The sequence below is a fragment of the Dermochelys coriacea genome, chromosome 5 (assembly GCF_009764565.3).
Source record: "Dermochelys coriacea isolate rDerCor1 chromosome 5, rDerCor1.pri.v4, whole genome shotgun sequence".
NCBI classification, from domain to species: domain Eukaryota; kingdom Metazoa; phylum Chordata; order Testudines; family Dermochelyidae; genus Dermochelys; species Dermochelys coriacea.
The window spans coordinates 57,785,957-57,806,279 of NC_050072.1; the positions used below are offsets into that span (position 1 = coordinate 57,785,957).

At 37.1% G+C, this 20,323-nt stretch overlaps 1 protein-coding gene across 40 annotated transcripts in view; it reads right to left on the reverse strand.

The window, feature by feature from the left end:
- Positions 1–20,323, reverse strand: part of MEF2C (myocyte enhancer factor 2C) — a 158,667-nt gene that overhangs the window by 62,905 nt on the left and 75,439 nt on the right. For all 40 annotated transcript variants that reach the window (XM_043514468.1, XM_038401635.2, XM_043514448.1 and 37 more), the window contains one exon: positions 8,646–8,849. In XM_043514468.1, the coding sequence (XP_043370403.1) occupies positions 8,646–8,849 (204 nt within the window). The remainder of the gene's footprint in view (positions 1–8,645; positions 8,850–20,323) is intronic.

The following is a 20,323-nucleotide window of genomic DNA, read 5'->3' on the forward strand; positions in this document are numbered from 1 at the left end:
GGAGTCACATGTGCATCTAAGGCCAGCGTTTTCCTGCAGAAGCTACTAAATATGGATCACTCATACTACTACATATATAAATAACACTTTTCATGTCTAGATCTCAAACCATTTCACAAAGGATGTCAGTCTCACTGTCTCCATTTTACAGATGAAGAAACTGAGGCACAGAAAAGTTAAGTAACTTGTCCAAGGTCACCCAGAACTCTGTCTACAAAGCTGGGAACAGAACTCAAGTCTCATAAGTCCCAAGCCGATGCTCTTTCTATTAAAGTACTGCTTTCTTAGACCACTTTAACTCTTTTTGTTGCCTAACAAGCTTACTCTATATTTAATGGGCCAGCTCCTCAGCTGTGTGTAGCTTCACTGATTCCAATGGTGCTATGATGATTTACACCAGCTCTGAATCTGGCCCAATCTAGATTTCACAGTTTGTTTGTATACAGTATTCTGTTACGATATCAAGAGAAGAAAATACTCTTATTACATACACTACAACAGTTGTCTTGTTTCTTTTCTGAAATTCAGAAGATTTAAATAGTTATGGGGCTTATTTACCACAAATATACAGATCAGAGTCTTAATTGATATCAAGAGGCTTTCAAAATCTAATTAACCTCCCAGCTGGTCATTAGCTCTGTGACCTTTAGAAATAATTGACAGAAGCGATTTTTTCCCCTTCATCTCATTTTCCAGGTGACTAATCTTAGGTGTGCTAAAGGACCCACTGCACATCTGTAAGATTTGATGCGATAATATGTAACAAGTCAATTAGGAAAATGGAATTGTGGCATTTCTCTTCGACACAATATACTGCCCATGTAGCTTGTCACACGCATACAGGTTTTGTCACCTGAATGCTAGCCTAATCATCTCCAGCTTTATGATGCATTGAAGCCACACTAAGTCTTAATTCTCAAGTCCCTGCATTATTCCACAGCAGATTTAGTAGCATTTCACTACACTATGTTGCTGGTTATATTAAAAGCCAATGAGATTTTTAACTGTAGCTAGTCCTTTTATACTTAAGTAAATATTGTACATTATGGACTATCACTTGTTGCATATTTTTCTTATACAAAATGTGGGCTCATTAGCTTTACCTGAACAAAGTCCCTTTTTTTTTGCACCAAGCCTGCCATTTATAAAGCCTTGCATTACTATGAATTTCTTCCCTTTCAGAAATTATCTTTCATCCCTACAATTTTAACATCATATCATATACCTAGGCTCTGTGTGTTGTAAAATATACTGGACATGAAGGCTGCAAGAAGAGCTCCATGTGTTCACAATCCCAGCTCTCTCTGATTGAGTGGAAAATGCTGCTACAGTTGGCACACATCTCTCTGGCTGTGCTCACTTCATTGTCCCTGTCCAATGCCACAAGCCCACAGGGCCCTCGGCAAAACACATTTTAAAAACTATGCAGAGTTTTGATTCACTTTTTAAAAAGACCTTGTAAGTAAAGTGTGTGTAGCTTTTTGAAACTGTGATTTATGCTTTCAAAATAGAATGATCATCTCTTCCACTGGCCATCCTGCAACAATACCCTTTTACCCTCAAAAGCCCAGTAATATTGCAATCTTCCTGCTAGACTGAGCTCTGAATGAAGCTACCTCTTGATGAGGTCACTGATATTGCCACGAGAGTAAGGTCATCCAGAAATAAAGAGGAGGGGAGTAAGGACAAAGGGGCATCAGCAGTGATGGAAGGAGAAGGTCACTGAGAGTGACACTAAGGGAGCAGCTGGAAATGTAGGAGAAGGAGAGAACAGGATGAGGAAAACCCCTGAGGAAGGAAGACAGCAGAAAAGGAGGAAGCTATCAATTGTTTTGAAAGTGGCAGACAGATTAAGAAAGATAAGATTGGACATGAGGGATCATGAAGGAGGTCAAGCTGAAGAGACCTTTAGAACTGGTCAGAAGATGGCACTTAGTAAGGGTGGTTTAAGTGTCGTGAAATGGAAATGAGTTTGCAGAGGATTCAGATGTGTCTTACTTGGGTAACCATGTGACTCTATCATTGTAATCCTTTTTTTTTTAAATCTTTTAGCCCAATGTTTTTCTTTGTTGCCCTCACTCGTGTAAGTTCTCTGGGACAGGTACTTGTCTTTTACTTATCCAGTAAAGTGTCTATCATGCTTTTGTCTGCTATAGAAATAGTGACCATAATCCATTAAGAGAACAGGGAAAGAGGAAATGTGTGTGGGAGGATATAGCATGCTTGAGGAACTTTGAGGTGAAGGGGAGGAGGGAGCCAGTGTGGTAATGAGGCAGGCTAGTAAGGTTAAAGGAGGGTTTTATTGGGAGATGGGGGCTACTAACTTGTATTTGAAGGTTGAACAAAAGAAGCAGGGGTCAGTGTGTGTAACAAAGATTTAGAAAAAAGAGAGAAGGGGAGGAGTTAGGAAGAGAGGGTCAAAGTGTCGGGGGTCGATAGCAGGAGAGACAGCTCAAAGTTATGAGACTGTGAGGAAAGAAAATGATGCTGGGAGTAAGGAAAAGAAGTTCTTGCTAGATAACATCAAAACTGTTTTAAAAACTGCGAAGATCATGGACAGGCGTGTGTGTGTGTGTGTGTGTGCGTGCGCGTGGCAGAAGTTTAGAGACAAACAGCTGGGTGATCAGGGTGGAGAAGCAGATCTGTTTGTATAAAAAATATGGCAAAGTTGAATGAGCAGAAAACAAATTATAGTGGAGGAATTCTGTATGGTTCCTGTTTTTTCTCCACAAGTGCTCAGTGGTATGAAGAAGAGAAGAGCCAGAACAGAGGGTCAGTGGGATGAGTCTGAAAGAGGAACTAAGCAGGAGAATTTGAGCTAAAGGTAGTGACCATGGAATCAACAGAGAGACGGAGGTCAGCTTGAGAAAGGGGGGAGGATGGGAGAAAAGAATCAGAGAGATTGATGGGCTGGAGATCACAAAAGAGCTGAGTGATGAATTGGCGGGCAGGGGGAGGGAGTGATTTATGTGCATGAGGACAGAGTGGGAATCAGAGAGAGAGGACTTGGAGGTTGAGAGACTGAAAAAGAACAGGGCTTAGTAAAGATTCACGAGAGACTTGCTGAAGATGAGACAGTAGCTGAGGCTGTAATGGCATGGGGGAAGGCAGGCAGGAGACTTAACTTTAAATCTGCAAAAAGCCTAATGGCTTAGCTAAACAAACACACTGGATTTCTGTAATACACTTATGATTGTAATTATGTTTGCAGTCAAGATAAGTCTAAAAATAGTCCCCATGCAAACAAAGGACAATGGCCTTTCCAGTCTCCTGGAGGAATGACACTGTGCTTTGGCACTATTGGCAGAACTGAATGTGCTAGGTCTTGTATCCCTTATTCAGGCAAGATTTCCACTTCAGGTCAATGGAGTTCTGCCCAAATGAAGAACGGAGAACAAATGCACTAGACTGGATAAATTAGAGCAAACACAGGATGATAAACAGCTGTGTGTCATGCAGCAGTCCTTCATAGATGCTTCCTCATCAATGGTGAGGTGCTGCCCACCTTCTCCCTTGTTCAGATGGCAGTAGGCAAGTATTGCAGTTGTGGTAAAAGTAAAAAGGGGTGAGGTGGGAGGGAAAACTATGTGATGCTCATATGGCTGGGGAATAAAGGCAGGTCCATTAACCCAAAACCTAGAGGTAATGTTGGAAAGTGGTCTCTGATATGGGGAACTGAGTAAACCATAGGGAAAAACATGATCGGGGCAAAAAAGACCAGTTCTTCCCGCAAACAAAGGGAACTTATAGGCTGTTTAGGCATGGCTCTGTAGCTTTCATAGACCTTAAGGTTTGGTACAATTGGCAGTTACAGACAAGATTTTCCTTATTATAATTGTAATATGTGTATTATGTCTAATAAATTAAGACCCATTGACTTTGTGTGTCAAAATAATAATAACTGGTGTTTTCCATGCATTTTAACCAGACATATACTAACAGACTAAACTATTTTAACTAAGGCCATGGTTTCAAGGTATGTAAAGATTAGTTCATTAGAGGTATCTTTATGAGATGCATGCATCCTTTATCTATGACATATGTTCCACTTACTTTTTAGGGACATGGGCAGCAAATTCACAAGCCATGGGCCTGATTCTCCTCTCACTCAGACTGGGGTACAGCAAGAGAAACTCCACTGAAGTCAATGGTGTTACAACTGTGTAAAACTTATACAGATGAGGAGAATCAGACTGCATGATTTTGAACAAACATTGAGATCTCTGTTCTACTGCAGAAAGTGGAATTTGCTCACTTAAGTAAAACAACCCATCCCTTTTTCCCATCTTAATCCCATTTTTTCCTCATCCCCAAGCAGAAATATTCATACAGCCATTTATGACCTCAGTAATCAAAACTGGAGGATTGTGATTTTGTGCATGTTAAGAAAGAGATACTTATTATAGATCTCATTCAATTAAAGAAAGGGAGAATCTAATGTATTTTGTATAGAACTGAAGATGGAACGAAACCCACAGTTGTAACAATGCTATTTTATAGATTAAACAAAAAATGTAGTAAATGCAGAAGGAGTTTTTATTCTGAGAAAGACCTATCCCACTTTAAAGTAAAGAATAACAAGACTTCTAGTAATCTAAAATTTTCTATTGCACAAGAGAATTCTATTTTTAGAATGACAACTGTACTAAGTGTATTGTTTTTGGTACCTATCATCCAGCATTGGGAAGTTTACATAATGCAGAAGTTGATCTTTGCCATCAAAACCAAAAGGTTTAGAGAGAACCAAATCTTACATAGCTCATACTATTCCTTAAAATAAATTGTCAAATCCCAATAACTGATGTGCTGTATTAACAGAAATAAGGTTTAATGAAAGACTGTGGGATGGGTGGTTTAGTGGTTAAAGACACTGAGGCTTCAGTGTTTTAGGAACACAGTTCAACTCCAGACTGAGGCCTCAAAGTGAACCTTTGTTTGCGGAACCAATACACATCACAAAACTGCCACACATAATTCAACGGGATTTGGAATAGTTGTTTCACTGCTTAGAAGAGATCCAAACATGAGAAAACATGGAGGGTGAATACACTTTTCTCTCTCAAAAGTGATATACCTCCATGTTAGAGTTTAGGTCACCAGTAGGTGGTAAGAGGAAATTTACACTGTAATGCCTGAAACAAACCCAATTAACAGATAACTTTTACAAACTCAAGGAACTCAAAAGTCCCACTCCTGTGTTTCAGAATACATTTTTATAAGGAAGGTAACATTGGATCTGTTGCATACTGAGTGAAATGAAGTTATACAGGCAATTTCAGAGATAGGTATCATATGTGACTGCGATTGTTATGTAAAAAGAACATTATCGGATTAATTGTTTTTAATATGATAAATTTGAAAGTCTGAAAAGAAGACAAACCTGACTGGGTTTAAAAGGTTTATAAATTCTCTTAATATTAGCTAATATTAGCTACTTCATGTCATGGCTGTACTCTAAATTCTATATGTACAAGTTGGGCAGCACTGAGATAGCTTGGTGTGATTTGCAATAACATTGCCAACTATTAAAACACCCATTAACTTCATTCCAAGTTATTTCTTCCTTGAAAAACAGCATAACACTTATTAGAAATGCAAAGTCCTTTCCCTTCTGTTACTTCAAATAATAAATTATCTGAAGAGTGGTATCTTCATAAATACTAGACATAATTAATTCCATTAAAATGCATTTAAAATGGCTGATAATAAAACTAACAACTTTAATCAGAGCTATATAAAAATAATTTAGGCTTAAATCTGAATAGCAATAATTTCATTTGAAAGTACTGAAAGTATATCAAGGATTAAAATTATAACTGGGTTCAAAAAAGAATTAGATAAATTCCAGGAGGATATGTCCACCAATGGCTATTAGCCAAGATAGTCAGGGATGCAGCCCCCTGCTCCGGGAGTCCCTAAACCTCTGATTTCCAGAAGCTGAGTCTGGACAACAGCGAATTGATCATTCGATAATTGCCCTGTTTTGTTCGTTCCCTCTGAAGCACCTGGCACTGGCAACTGTTGGAGGGCATGATGCTGGGCTAGACAGATCATTGGTCTGACAAAGTACGGCCGTACTAATGTTCTTATCTATACTTTTTTTGAATTACAGGAATGTATACCATTTGAAGAAGTTGTACTATGTGCTAATGACCAATAGCGGAATCGAAACAAGTAACGAAACAGACGTTACTATGCATCATGTGAAGAGAAATTGGGGATTCTAAATTAATTTCGGAGAATGTTACATGGGCATACCTTGCATGTATTTAAAAAACAATGTTACTTTAAAAGATTTTGTTCTCTAGTTTTCTTCTCTAGTAGAAAGCTGCAAGCAGCTATGCTTTGTACTTTTGCTGAAGTATAGTTATTGAACAATCATTAAGATGTAAATGAATATACTTAATAATACCATCCAATCCTTAGGCTGCTTTTGATTGCCTAGGAAGAACAAAATTAAAAGCTATATGAAGTCTAGATGTCACACAGCCAAATGCAGTGGACTCCCCACAAAGAAATACTCATAATGCAGTAAAATTTTAAGTGATCAATTTAAATATTTAAAATGTGGCAGTTTTGTATTCTGCACCTTACCATACAGTATATAGAAACTACACTGAGTGCAAAGCCATCTGTCTGCTCTTTTGTGGGTTTTTTGCCCCGTTGTACTGGTAATAGTAAAGTTAATGATCAAGTAAAGACATACTTGCACAGATTTTTTTGGAAATATAATGAATCTTTTTCAACATTAACATAATGCTTAACTATTTCTTCCGACCTGGTAACAATACTGTCACTGGAGAGGCCTAAGCACTTCTCAATGCTAGAAACCACATCACAAACTGCCCACTGATTAAACTACTATCACAGCTAATCCATATGGGAAGAAACATAATGAAAGGCACTTTATCTGGCTTCTCTTTATTGCTAACATCTTTCCATTTAAATAATGATAATTATCAGGGGGTAGCTACCGGACTCCTTGTTGTTTTAAATGATAATTATATTTACCCATTTTTGGCTAAATTTTCTAAGGGTTGAAAACAATATGGTTATCCACAGAAGTTTGTGTCCCCCACAAAATTACACATTCGAATGCAAACTGGATATCATATGAGTAAATCAGACAATTTTTTGTGCAAAAAATAAAATAAAATAAAATAAAATAAAAAGGGTTTTGCAGGTGTGCATATCATTCCCTTTGAAAATCTACTCCTTAAAGATACGGCAACATAAACATACCTTAAATTTCACATTTACATTCAAGTTTCTTGGAAACCAGAGGACTTGATGACCAAAGGACCTACACACTCATTGTGAAGCACAGCAAATTACTCAGATAAATTCCGACCTATTGGCCTGATCACCTGTTTCCATAGGAAAACCTGAAAGAGGGAGCTTAGAGGAAAAATAATCACAACAAGGTTTTTCTCCCTCAGAATGTGCTCTTTTTGTTCTATCAGGAGAGGAAGGAGGATAATTTGGGAGTCAGGGTTTGTCCCTTGCAGAACGGCACATGGGACTGGCCAACAGTCCCAGGGCTGAATCCCTAGAGATCAGTGGGAGAATCTGGCCATCTATGTGGAGGCTCCAAGTGGGGCTTGGAGAGGTGGGGGGAATGATGTACATCCCACACCCTTCATGGTCCCACCTCACATGGATTCCAGCACCCATGGTGCACCCTTGGAGAGAACTCTCTGCCTTTCCTAATGGGAGCAAGGAGATGTGCAGGGAGGTAGCTAAACAGTAGAGCCCTGTACATCAACATGAAACTATATTGCAAAAAGGGTTATATTCTTAGTTACAATATTTGTTAATATAGTTTCATGTGACTGTATTGTGCACCTCTAGCAGTAAATTCAATACAATCTATACACTCATGAACTATTTCTTCAGCGAAAGTATCTAAAATGTAGAAATTAAATTTAATCTCTTCTATTGCAGTGCTCAAAATTCTCGACTGGTGTACATCAAAGGTAACATTTTCAGAAACCTCTAAATCTCATTTGCAAAAGCACCTAAGTGATTTAAGAGTTTAAGAGTAACATTTTCTAAAGCACCTCAGTGACTTAGGTGCCTAGTCACTGAAGAGCTTTAGAAAATGTTTCCTGTAGGCTCCTTAGTCACTTTGGCACTTTTGGAAATTTTACTTAATATTTTATTATATTAACAAAATCCATAAAAGTCACATTTACTTTGGTTTGAATCTTAAACTACGTTGAACTTGCTATGAGAGTAATGGAATTAATGGATGCTGAAAATGAATGTTTTAAGTTTGAATTAATATTCTTGAGCAGTTAAAATACAGATTGCTACATTTAACAGTCTACATTAAATAACATTACTATGATAATGTTATAAAGTATCAATAACGTTCTGATAAATGTTGTTTCCATGATCTAATTTTACATATTTGGTAAAAGCATTCTAAGCAAAGTTGGATTTTTTCCAATGTTCAACCATTTTTGTGTGGCAGAGAAAATGCAAACATTTGTCATATAATTTTTAAGTCAATTTTCCTTGAATTCTTTTAAATTACAGTGTTCTTAAAAATAAACTACACAGCTTCAGAAATCATTCATCACGATCAGATGTCTTAGATGAGCATTGACAAAAATTATTCCTCACAGGACATAAATTCTTACCTCAACAATATCTGAATTCGTTCGACTCTCATGTGGCTCATTGTACTCTGTATATTTCAGCAACACTTTGTCCATATCAGTGCTGGCATACTGGAACAGTTTGTTGGTGCTGTTGAAGATGATTAGAGCAATCTCACAATCACATAGAACACTCAACTCATAAGCCTTCTTCATTAACCCAAATTTCCTCTTTGTAAATGTCACCTGGAAAAAGGAAAATAAGTCTGTCAAAAATCCCCAAGTCTCTTTTCTAGAGTCCTTTTTCTTTTATGAAATTATAACTTGCAATTCTATAGTCTTTGAGCTTTAATAAGGTCAGCTGGAAAGCAAATAAATCAAAACACAGTTCCAACAGAGAATATAAATATCGGAGTGCTAAGTAACTAAGGGAAATGCATACAATCCTCAATGCACAATTCAAGCTACAAAAAGTAAAAAAATATGGGGCATTTCCATTAGTTGAGCTGTGAATTTTTCCTGTCTGATTAACCAGTTTAAAACATTGGTACTGGATTCTTCCCAAAATATTTTAATTCAGTACACTTAATCTTTTGCCCACACGTAAGCCAGTAAGTTTATTCTGCATAGTAGATGTCTTTGCCACTCACCCCCACAACATTTTAAACATTACACCTCAGTTCTAGAAAACTTTTAACAAAAGATTTAGCCTATTCTTATTTAACAGGTCTTAGTTCCAGTTGAATTCCACCCCGCAATTTATCTATCAGTAAGAAAAAAGTTATATCACATTTAATTAGTTAAAAAAGATGATTTGATATAGAGATGCACAGATCTATAACAGTTTTGAAAAATTACTATATATATTAAAAATCCTTTTTGTTTAACTTTCAAATTCTCAAGTGTCAGTACAATGAAGAATAAAAATCGGGAGTGAAGAACAAGTTATATAAGTACTGACTAGTCAGCAATATACATGCATTACTGAGGTGAGTTCTTATCCATACATACCTGTTGACACATTTTATTTAATCTCAAAGGAGATACATAGAAATATGAAAAGGCATTTTTAGTACAATGAAAGGATTTCAGTCACATTATCTTGGTAAATTAGGGATACACATATATGGTTTGTGTGAGGGCAAGTCAGCAACTGCTATAAAACTTAATGCAAAATCTAAGCAGTATGAAGACCTGCAATAAAAAACTGAATTTCTTTCATGATTGATTTGCAAAGTTCCAATAAAACATACACATCTTAGTATATGAGTTTCTTACCATGAGAAATCTAATCTGATAGTAAGAATTGACTTGTTTCTGTTTTTTCCTGTATTCCATTTGCACTAAACACATAAATAGATATTTTATTTTTAATATCTGTTTTCCTCTACAGTAATTTTCTGTGATGGATTCTGAAAGTGAATAAATGTATGGTACTAAAACAATTATCAGTAAAATCAAATATGCAGTGAGGGTATTTGACACAACTTGAGGGAAGCACTAATCAGGTAGTGTAGACTTGCTTAATCTGACACTCAGTGCTACCAATTCTTTAATACCATCAGTAAAAGTACCTATGCACATGGTTCATCACTTAGGCAAAAAAGATTCAATTCTGCATGGTTTAGAAGGCTGTTGTTTTATCTTGTTACACTCCTAATGCAAGCTAATGCTAACTACAGCCCCACTCTACCTTGGAATCCCAGCTGGTCATGCCATGGAAAACGTGACATTTAAGTATTTCTAATCCCTACCAGCTAGTCTATCTCAAAGAGATGTGGCTGCATGCCAATGCTCTGTACATTTATTCTCCACAATGTATCATGAATGATGTCACTTTTCTCGCCATCTCGATCATTGTAACACCTTTATAAAATCTATTAACAACAGACAAATTAGTATTAAATCTGATTTTTCAAGCATTTAAAAAAACAGTTTGCACAGCATTAGATTTGAGTCTATATTTTTGTCACGGCTGATATTAAGACATATCTAAATTGGTAAGGTCCAGCTGGCTTTTGCTGTTTGGCATGATTGATCAAATCAACAGTCAAAAACTCATCTTATCATTGAAAAACTGACCAGTCTTTCAAATGTCTTTTAAACACTTTATCTGCTTGCAGAAAATTGTGATGCAATGTTACACACAGTAATATGAACATCTATATAATTTTTTAGAAAAGGCTAAACAAGCTATGGATCACATGCAGAGGGGAGAATGTACTAACCCGACACATTTTTCTGCATCTAAAACTATTTTCAATCAGACTAGTTGACCACAGTACTGTAGGTGGAGTGCATCTATACAATATGGTTTCTGTTGCACAGAAACCTCAGAATTTAGCATGTTACAGCTCCTCACCATCAAAGTATACTTCAGCACAGAAATATCTTTAAAGCTACTGTTTGTGTTTACTGTTAGGTGCTCCTGAACATTTTGGGTAACCACACAGATGTGCTGCATAGCACATACTTATTTCATAACACTTATCACAAAAAAGATACTACTTATAGTGCCTTTTCACGAACACTGAAAATAAAAAGGACAACAGATAAGCTAGAGGTTTTATTAACTTTTCTTTAAAATGTAATCTTAATTGCTCTGAATTTAATTCACTATTATCTCCATGTTCTTTTTAACAGTCTTCAAATGTATTATATAATGCTTTTTTGCCATTGTTCATAGACATAAAAACAATTGTATCTATTACTGTTTCCAAAGTGATCTAGAATATTACTCTTCTTTTTAAAATATGCCAGTCATTGACTGATTGCAATTCAGAGCTTTTGCATTTATACCTAATAAAATATTGTAATAATGTAATTTCTCATACTTTTACAATAGTTTGTAATAGGGATGGGCCTATTTATTTAATAAACGTGCAGTAAGGTCAAGACTTCCAGGAGAGATTAAGAATACTTTTAAAGGTATTTAAAAATACATTCTCCTTTCATATAATTTCCTTTATATAGCCACATCAAGAAGAGGAATATACTCATTTATCCTCTGAAGTATTTAGGTGAGTAATATGAACAAACAACAAATATATTTAACTTTGTATTTTCTGTCCAGTATGTTGTTAGCTATATTCACCTAAATCAAAATTAGCTAATAAATATTGACTAAGATGATAGATTCCATATTTTAGCACTGCAGTGATTTTACTGAGTATTAAAGATTACAATAATGTATTAAAATATGTTGTCTCTTTATGTCTAGGTGCAAGCCAAGTGAAACATATAGTTGGAAGTCTATAATTCTGTACTTAAGAAATAATTTTTATTTATGCGAAGTTAAGAACAACATGAAGTAAATACTGACATTTCTTAAACACAGTTGCATACACACAAACTACAGAGTAGCTTAATGATTGTATTCAAAAATTGTAGCTGGTCGTATTGAGGAGAAGGGATTTACTGTAACATTTCACAATCCAAATATGATCACTTTACTAGGGCTAAAAAAATCTCAAAAAGGAATATTTCTGATAACTGATCAGGAACTCAGATACTACAGACACTGAAAGCCATATAAGCAGCTAGATAGTCTGTCAGACTACAGGAACAATTTCTCAGGAAGGAAGACTGTTATAATGTAAAATCTATATTCTATTTCATAGCCAGAAAAATATAACTATGTGTTGCCAATTTAATGACATATTTAAAAATAAATCTGATCTATTTGCATACACACAAAATATTACATGAATGTTGATGACATCTGATTAATATTAAATGTACTTTTCAGTAGCACAGATTGAATAATTTCATATTCTTACCCCTGCTGACTGTACCAAGGACTAGGTAATTAATTAATTCCCAATGAGCCTGATGTCCAAATCAGATTTGGACATGCTTTATTCCTTCTGCTTTCTGGATCAGTGGATGTCTAGTACCGTCCTCAAGTTTCCATATTTTTCTTTGTATTCAGGAGGTTTTAGTGACTAGGCAATTTGTGAAGTCCTAGCCTCTTGGACTAATCTATGATGATAGTGAGATAATTGGGGAATTAAGTGTTGAGAAATATAAAATGGTTGCCTAGAATGAGGAGATTGGCATTTACCTGTGTTGAAAACCCTGAAGCCTCACACACACAAAATACATAAGCCATACAATAGAAAAGCAATTGTCAGTATTTTTAAGTTTTCAGAAGTACAATATAAGTACTGGGTAACTAATGTGGCCAAGCAGTGTTTCACAGACAACATTTCCAGTGGAGTGTGCAGGGAATGGAATATGTACTTGTGCAGCATGCTGAAAATTAATCAAGTTGCATGTGTTCTACATAAGCTCTGAATACAGCTTGCTTTATTCATTTAGAGCCTGCTTTTCAGAGCTGATGAGCCCATGAATGTTCACTGAACACAATAGCGATGCCCAGCACCTCAGATGACCAGGTCCTGAAAGTACTGTGCAATACTTGGGTACGTAAAGCAAGGAAGTTTAAATGCAAAGATGACTGTCCAGGCTTTGAGCAAACCACATGCTTGTTTTAAATATTACAAAAACAAAAGAAAGAGTGAAAAAGCCAGTTCTTAGCTTCCCTCTCATAAATCAAGGCTAGGACTTTGTGCATTTTGGACCAGATTCTGGCTAGAGGTTAAACTTACTATATGCACAAGAAGGAAAGCATGGACCTAAGGCTATTTGGGAGGACATTTTCCATCTCCAATTCTGGCTCTCCTCCAAACTACAGAAAGACAATTCTCCAGGCTTTCTATGGTCAAAGCTGTGAAGGGGCTTTCTGAGACATGGTTTTGGGATCAGAGACTGTGATATCTGTGAATGGGGCTGTAGCCATCCAGAATGCAGGTATACATTCACAGTGCTCCATAGCTGCAATATGCTCTCACTAGGAAGGTAATTTGGCACAGTGCCAGAATTTGGCATTTTATTTGTAGTGAGTAATGTTTGTTTAAATTAAATACATTAGGAGATAGGTGAGTTGGTTTTCTATATAGGTCCTTTCACATACTGGAATGAATAGTACAATGTGTATGTATGCTTTTCCCACTCAAGACCCTATACTAACAGACTGTGATAACAGAAAGAAACAGCAATCTACTGGAAATTGTTTTTATTTATCTAAAATTATACCAAAATTCTTGTGCTGCTTGTGATGTGAATGGAACAATGTAAGAGCAGGAATCACTGCTGAGAGGTTGAAGCTTTTATTCAGCTGATTTAGTCTATGACCTGTCTCTGCTGCGCGGATGCTACAGTTTTTTTCCTTTGGACTCTTCCACGCTTGACTTTTAAATCTGAGATAATCTGAGAGACTGATTTTGAGTGACTGTCCCATAATAGCGGTGCCATCACTGGTACTCAGTATCTGTCATTGGGGACCAGAGTCTGTGGCTTGCTTTTTCTGTTTTCCAAACAGCAGCCAGTGCTCTGCCCTGCCCTCCAGCAGCAATCCAGTCCTTGGACAGTATGTCAGGTCTTCCCTCACCTCTTCCTGTCCTGACATAAGGCTGTGCAGTTGCTGACACTGAAAGGAGGAGAAGAGCCGGGAGTCTGAAACACTCCCCCCCCCATACATTTCCTGACATTATGTATATGTTAATGTGAGGGCCTGGGGAAACTGGAGGTGGCTCATGCATCCAATATTTGATGAATATCTTCTACCTGGCTATTGGGGAGTGTTGTGCTGGTTGTCCCTCCTCATTCAGAGTGGGGTCAGCTGATATGGGGTATCTGGCAAACAGGAAGCATCAAATGAAGTACCCTCATCATCATAAAATCAAGATGGCCAGGTATGAGCCATGTGACTTTTGACTAAAGTTCCAGGGGCAGACACTTATCTCTACTTATCTTATAGCCAAACCCCGACAGCTCTTCAAAAGCTGCAACCCCCTTTCTATTCTCACCCCCGACTCTCCCGTCTATTTTATTCTGCTTAGCTCAGTTTGTCATTTTAAAAGGCTCTCCTGCAACAAACTTTATGACTACGTTCAGTGGTGGTGGTAGTGGGAAGCAGCTCCACTGCAGGATTCCCTCTAGACAAACCCTCCTTTATGCAACAACGACTAGGAATGCTATATTAAATGAAAGGCCTTTTAAAGAGCAGTAAGGGACTCTTAGCAGTCTGCTCTATGTTCTTGTAACCCTCCAGCATAACTTACAGGGATGACACAGCAGTGAGTTATGCTGCAAAAAGAACTATTGTGCTTGACAGCCTCAAGCATACTGAACCATGACTTGCTGAACAGCATTACTAAAGAGGAGCTCTAAGCAGAATGACCTAAAATTATGACTGTAATATATTAAATGGCCCTATCTTATAAAACAGGGTTCTTTCAGCATCTCATGATTAAGCTTCACAAAAACGAAGGTGCTGTACTTTTTCATTGTATTGTTAGTGTATCAGCACACAAATAATGGAGCAGAAAATTAAACAAAACTGTGAGATTATTCACTCTTTCACAAGTCCTAAATTTTTTAGTACATAATCACTGATCTCTGTTATGACATTTGTCTTCATGAATAAAGAGGAGAGGGATAACTCAGAGTTTTGTTAGTTAATGGATGGTATAGCAACTCACAAATTATTAGGGTAGGCAATATTCACAGTATTTTATTCCCATATATTCTAAACAATTCTAATTCTCCAAAACATAACCTGTATCATATTCAGACTTGAAGAATGATTGGATATTATTTTTTTTCTCTTTTGAATGATATGCATAATGATGGTTAATCTCAGTTATACTGTTCCTCTTCACTCATTAGGACAGATTGAATTAACTCACTTATATCTAGATGTATAGACATGGGCATCTTATTTGTGAGAAAATATATCCTTTCCATCCATACACATACTCTAGATAATATAAAGTACAATAAAACTAACTTTTTATCTATACCACATTCACTAGGTCTGGCAGGTACAAATAAATGTTTTGGATAAAAAACATGTTTACTAGCTGAACAAAACTAAAATGTTCGTAAGGTAAAGGTCAAAGAATATTTCATTCCCTGCTGAGCAAATGGTCAGGAAGCACATTTGTCTGCATTTCCTGTCATAACAGGAAGAGTGTAACTTCTTCCTCTCCACAATGGCTTCAGTTCTGCTTCCCACCTCCAGCTCTTTCTCCCTCAGGGCCTTCCAAATCAATCCTTACAAGACAGAAAGGCAGTGGCCGTATCTGCTCTAATTTTCTACACAGCTATGTTTAATGATACCATAATCCTATTGGACTATCCTTACTTAGGCTGCTCATTCATACTTCAAATTAAAAGTAATTCGGCCTAAATATTTACCTAAAGCTAATTAATTTTAAATTATACTCTGGCATATATTGGAAATACAAACATACCTAATCTTAAATATAATACAGCCATGAAATTCATTATTAGGTTAGCATCTCCTTTAAAACATTTTCTCTACCATGTATGGAATCTCAATTAGATTAGTACAATATGAAATGATTTTAGATTAAAATGGAATCAGGGCCAATTAGGCCATTAAAATTTGGGAACCTGGTCACTAAAATGTAGTGTACATCTTCTGTTAGTTAAAGAGAGAGAAATATTGAGGTAGCCTCTCTGATAAAACTAGGTGTTGTGCCTAACAGGGACAATCTATTCCAGTGCCATTACTCATGATGTAAATTACTACTTAATATGAGTAAGGATGGCAAATCAGGCTTGTAGAAATTTAGGGTTACATTATGGTTTTAAGGTGCATCTCACTGAAAAGAGTGGTGTAGAGCTGCACAATTAGATGTTATTGAGATATTCCCTTCATAAAGCACTGTAATTGGGGGGCAACCCACCAACCTCCTAAAATCTCAAAACTAGACTAAAACCAAGCTAACTTGTGAGAGCAGACTGAATTTTTTTTTTGGTAGAGGTGGTGGTGGTGGGGGGAAATCTCACAAAATGTCTTCCTAAAATTGAGCTGATCTGTGCACTAAATCATCAGGCTCCCTTTTCTGCTTCTACAGATGACGTTCTGATTGAGATGACGATCTTGTAGTCTGTTCTTTTCAACAGACCTAATGCAGATAAAAATAGATGCCCCTAAATCTGAAACTAGTTTTGAAACTAGCCGCATGAGATATTGTCTCATAGATATTGTCAGTAGAACAAATCTAGGTCTTCCTGCAAACGGACATTTCCCTCCAGGATACTCTTCCCTGCCCTGTAACCTCACTTTGCTTATCTGATTTAATTTGTTCTCTGTTCGGTTGATAACTGTAGCAAGTCTTATTTTACCTAATTTCACACATGTGCTGGGAGCAAAGAATTATCAAATCGTACACATGCAAAAGTTGCTCTGAATGTGTTTTCCAAGTGCCTCTAATATCGTTTTCAAACCAGCTACAGAGCCATGCTACTTAGAGTATCTAATATCTGAGTACGTATTTCCTACAGTATTTGACGGTCGTCTACCTACCCCCCCCAGCTCATAACAAAACTGAAGATGTTTCAAGCAAAACGTGCAGAGTTATTAGCTAAGCAGAGCACAATTTAAATTAGGAATGTGGATAAGAGCATGCTTCACAAATAGGAAAACAAAGAAATGTAAAACATCAGAAAAAAGAATGCAGGCATGAAAATCATCACACCACATTTAAGGCCAAATCCTTTTTGTCCCAGTCACACAAGTTGTCACAGTGAAGTCCAGCATAGTTAGACTCTTAATAATAAGAATAAATGATGGAGATAGACAGCAAGGTCTTGGAAGCTGTTCAAAATCTGACACCAGAGTATTTTTGAATCAATGTACACTCAGATTAGGTATCGCAAAATGTCCTATTATAACAGTAGTATAACAATTATGGTACTAAAGCCATCCCTTTAAGCCTGGCCTGCCTTGTCTGGGTAGTGTAAAGGGAATTTCTGGAGCTCTTCCTCCGCCCCATCCCCAAAATTTCACCTTTCTCTATGGGACGCCAGTGCAATTGGAAATGGCCCTCACTAGGACTGGTTGAAATGTTTCAAATTTCAAAATTTGAAAAATAAATGGGGGGAAATTTAAACAAAATTTTGGGAAAATACCTCTTGCCTCCCATTTTACAATCAACTGTAGAGCTGATTAATTTTTTTTAACTTTGAAATAAACAAACATTAAAACTGAAAAAAAGTCTATGTTTTTGCAAATTACCCCTCCCCCCACTTTTCTAGCCCTCACCTTGACAACCCTCAACAAGCTGATTTGCTGGCTAGTCTCTGTTGGAACTTATGGTCCAAGGTCAGAGGACAAGGCTGATATTGCTGGCTACCACCTCAATTGATGGTGCTACAGAATCTGAGCATGCAGATAACTCTTAATTGGCCTCCCAGTTACTAGGATTGCTATAGCAGCAAGTCCATGGCAGAGTTTCAACCATCTGCCATTAACATGAGGCTGCAAGGTATTTTTATTCTTCCTCTCTCTGGTCTAAAGTGCAGTGAAAACCTTATGAGAAATGGCTTGGGCCAAATGCAATGGGTTCTCTAACTGGGATGGATGGATCTGGGGCCACCCAGGAAAGGAGAAGACTTGTTGTACTCTCCTTCTCTCACCGTGCACCAATGTGAGGACCAAGCAGAACCTGGCCCCCTGCCAGCATCCATCAAACAAAATTCCATGAATTCTTCCCCATGATTACAGGACTTGAGCTGGCCTTCATTGAAGTCAATGGCAAAACTCCCATTGACTGCAATAGTTCAAGTTCAGGCCTCTGAGTAATTTGTATTCATTTTTCTTTAACTATTCAAAGATTTCATTGTTTCAAGAAAAGCACAGATCATATACCCATGTTACACCTCTCTCCGCATTTGCAGCTGGAAACATATGTCTGTTAACAGCACTCCTGAGCATTTCTCGTTCCCTCAATATTTATCTAGAATTTGTTATCAAACATTTAATGAAGAAAGGTGCTGATCACACTGGCTGCTTATAACATGATTCTTTTGCACCCATTTTAATTTGAAGGTTTATTTCTCCATTTAATGTCAGATTAGCAACCAAGTACCCAAATATATCCATTGAGATAACCCTGTTTAGAAAGAGATATGTCTTTACTGCTAGAAGACACCACTATTTTTGCCTCTTGCACGCTGCTCATACAAGCGTTCTTCACAGCACAAGAGACTTCTATTACAGCGAATAGTAATCTGTTAAACAAACAATTGCCATCTCTATCCCAGTTGCGTAAATCCACTGCTCAGTGTTCCACCTGATTAATCAGGCAGGGTAAATGTGTGGGGGACAATGGAGAGGAATTACTTTCTCCAGGCCATGGACCAACTGCAGTGTCCTTCTGTTGAAGATATTCCAACCAAATGGCTGAAGAAGACTCAGTGAGCCCTTGTGGAGCATCCCCGCTGTGGGGAGAGGATTGGAAGATCTGTATATCACTGGGTCTTCTGACCCTGATACATGCCTCATACCTTTCCATGCATTATGTGCTGCCCTGCAGAGAATTCAGGCACATCATGATCGGCACATGGGATGAACACTCCACCTGCAGCACACTCACCCACCCTCTGCATCCAACCCTCCTTGCTCAGAAGATCTACACTGAAAATTGCAATACGAATGACTATATGACAGGTTCAGATAAACAGATTTGGTTTTGTTCTGTGTCCCTTGTGAAAACCTTTTCTTATGTTGGGAACAGGCTAAGAGCCCAAACCCATAGGTGAACCGTCCTCACTCATGCAGTAGTCTCATTAGATTAGAATATGGGACTACTTGCAGGAGTGAGGTTTATAAAAATGGGCTCTAACTGGGACTTTAAAAAAGTGAATATTAAAAAACTTCTTACAATTTATGAATTCCCTGTTCTGTGCATCCAAATTAATTTGGTTCCTCTGTTTTCACAAATATAATGTAATAGTAGAAATCAATATATAGAAGACTTTTAAAAAAACAATGCACAAATGTATACATTAGAAAACAAATTCAGTGATGAAACTGTGCTCAGAAGGAGCAACAGCTGACAGGATGTGAAATATTTTAACAAATACCCATGTTTGTGAAGTACTACTTCCTGTTCAAATTTTTAAAAGAACAATCAGCAAAGCCAATGAAAATCCAGTCATATTGAATTGCTAGGAGTACAGCTGCACTTCAGCTGCTTGATCCAAAGCCCACTGAAGTCAACTGAAATCTTTTCACTGACTTACCTGGGCTCTGGATCAGGCCCTACATGTACAAAGGAGAAAAACCAATAGAAACAGTTTACTAATGGAGTTTTCAAAATGTTATTAGAAATGAGGCAACAGCATGAAGCCACTTATAGTGTGTGGCAGCTAAAGGATGGTACAATTATCCTTCCAGATTTGTTATTAAGTCTGGTTTACCAAAATTACAAAAATTACCCAACACTTGAAAAATAAACCCTTTCTATAGTAACGTAGTAATGCTATAGCTATTAGTTTTCCAATGTTATGACTAAGAGTGGTTGCAAGATTGCTGATGAAATATACAGTATATGAATCAAAGAAAGGCTTTTAGATATTACTAATTTTGAGAACTGGTGTTAAAAATCTTGGAGTACTACAGTAAATGATTTAAAGTTCTGTATTATTTATTTTTTTAAGTAAATTTACTCCTCATGAAAGGTGCAAGATTGACAGCACTGGAGAATGAAGTCCTCTATTGGCTTCTTCTATTAACACATGAAAGTGGATACTAAAGCTACAGTATAAATTAATGTTACTAATGGCAAAATTATGTAGCTTTATTTACAACATATTAATTCAGACATGCTTTGGAAGAAATT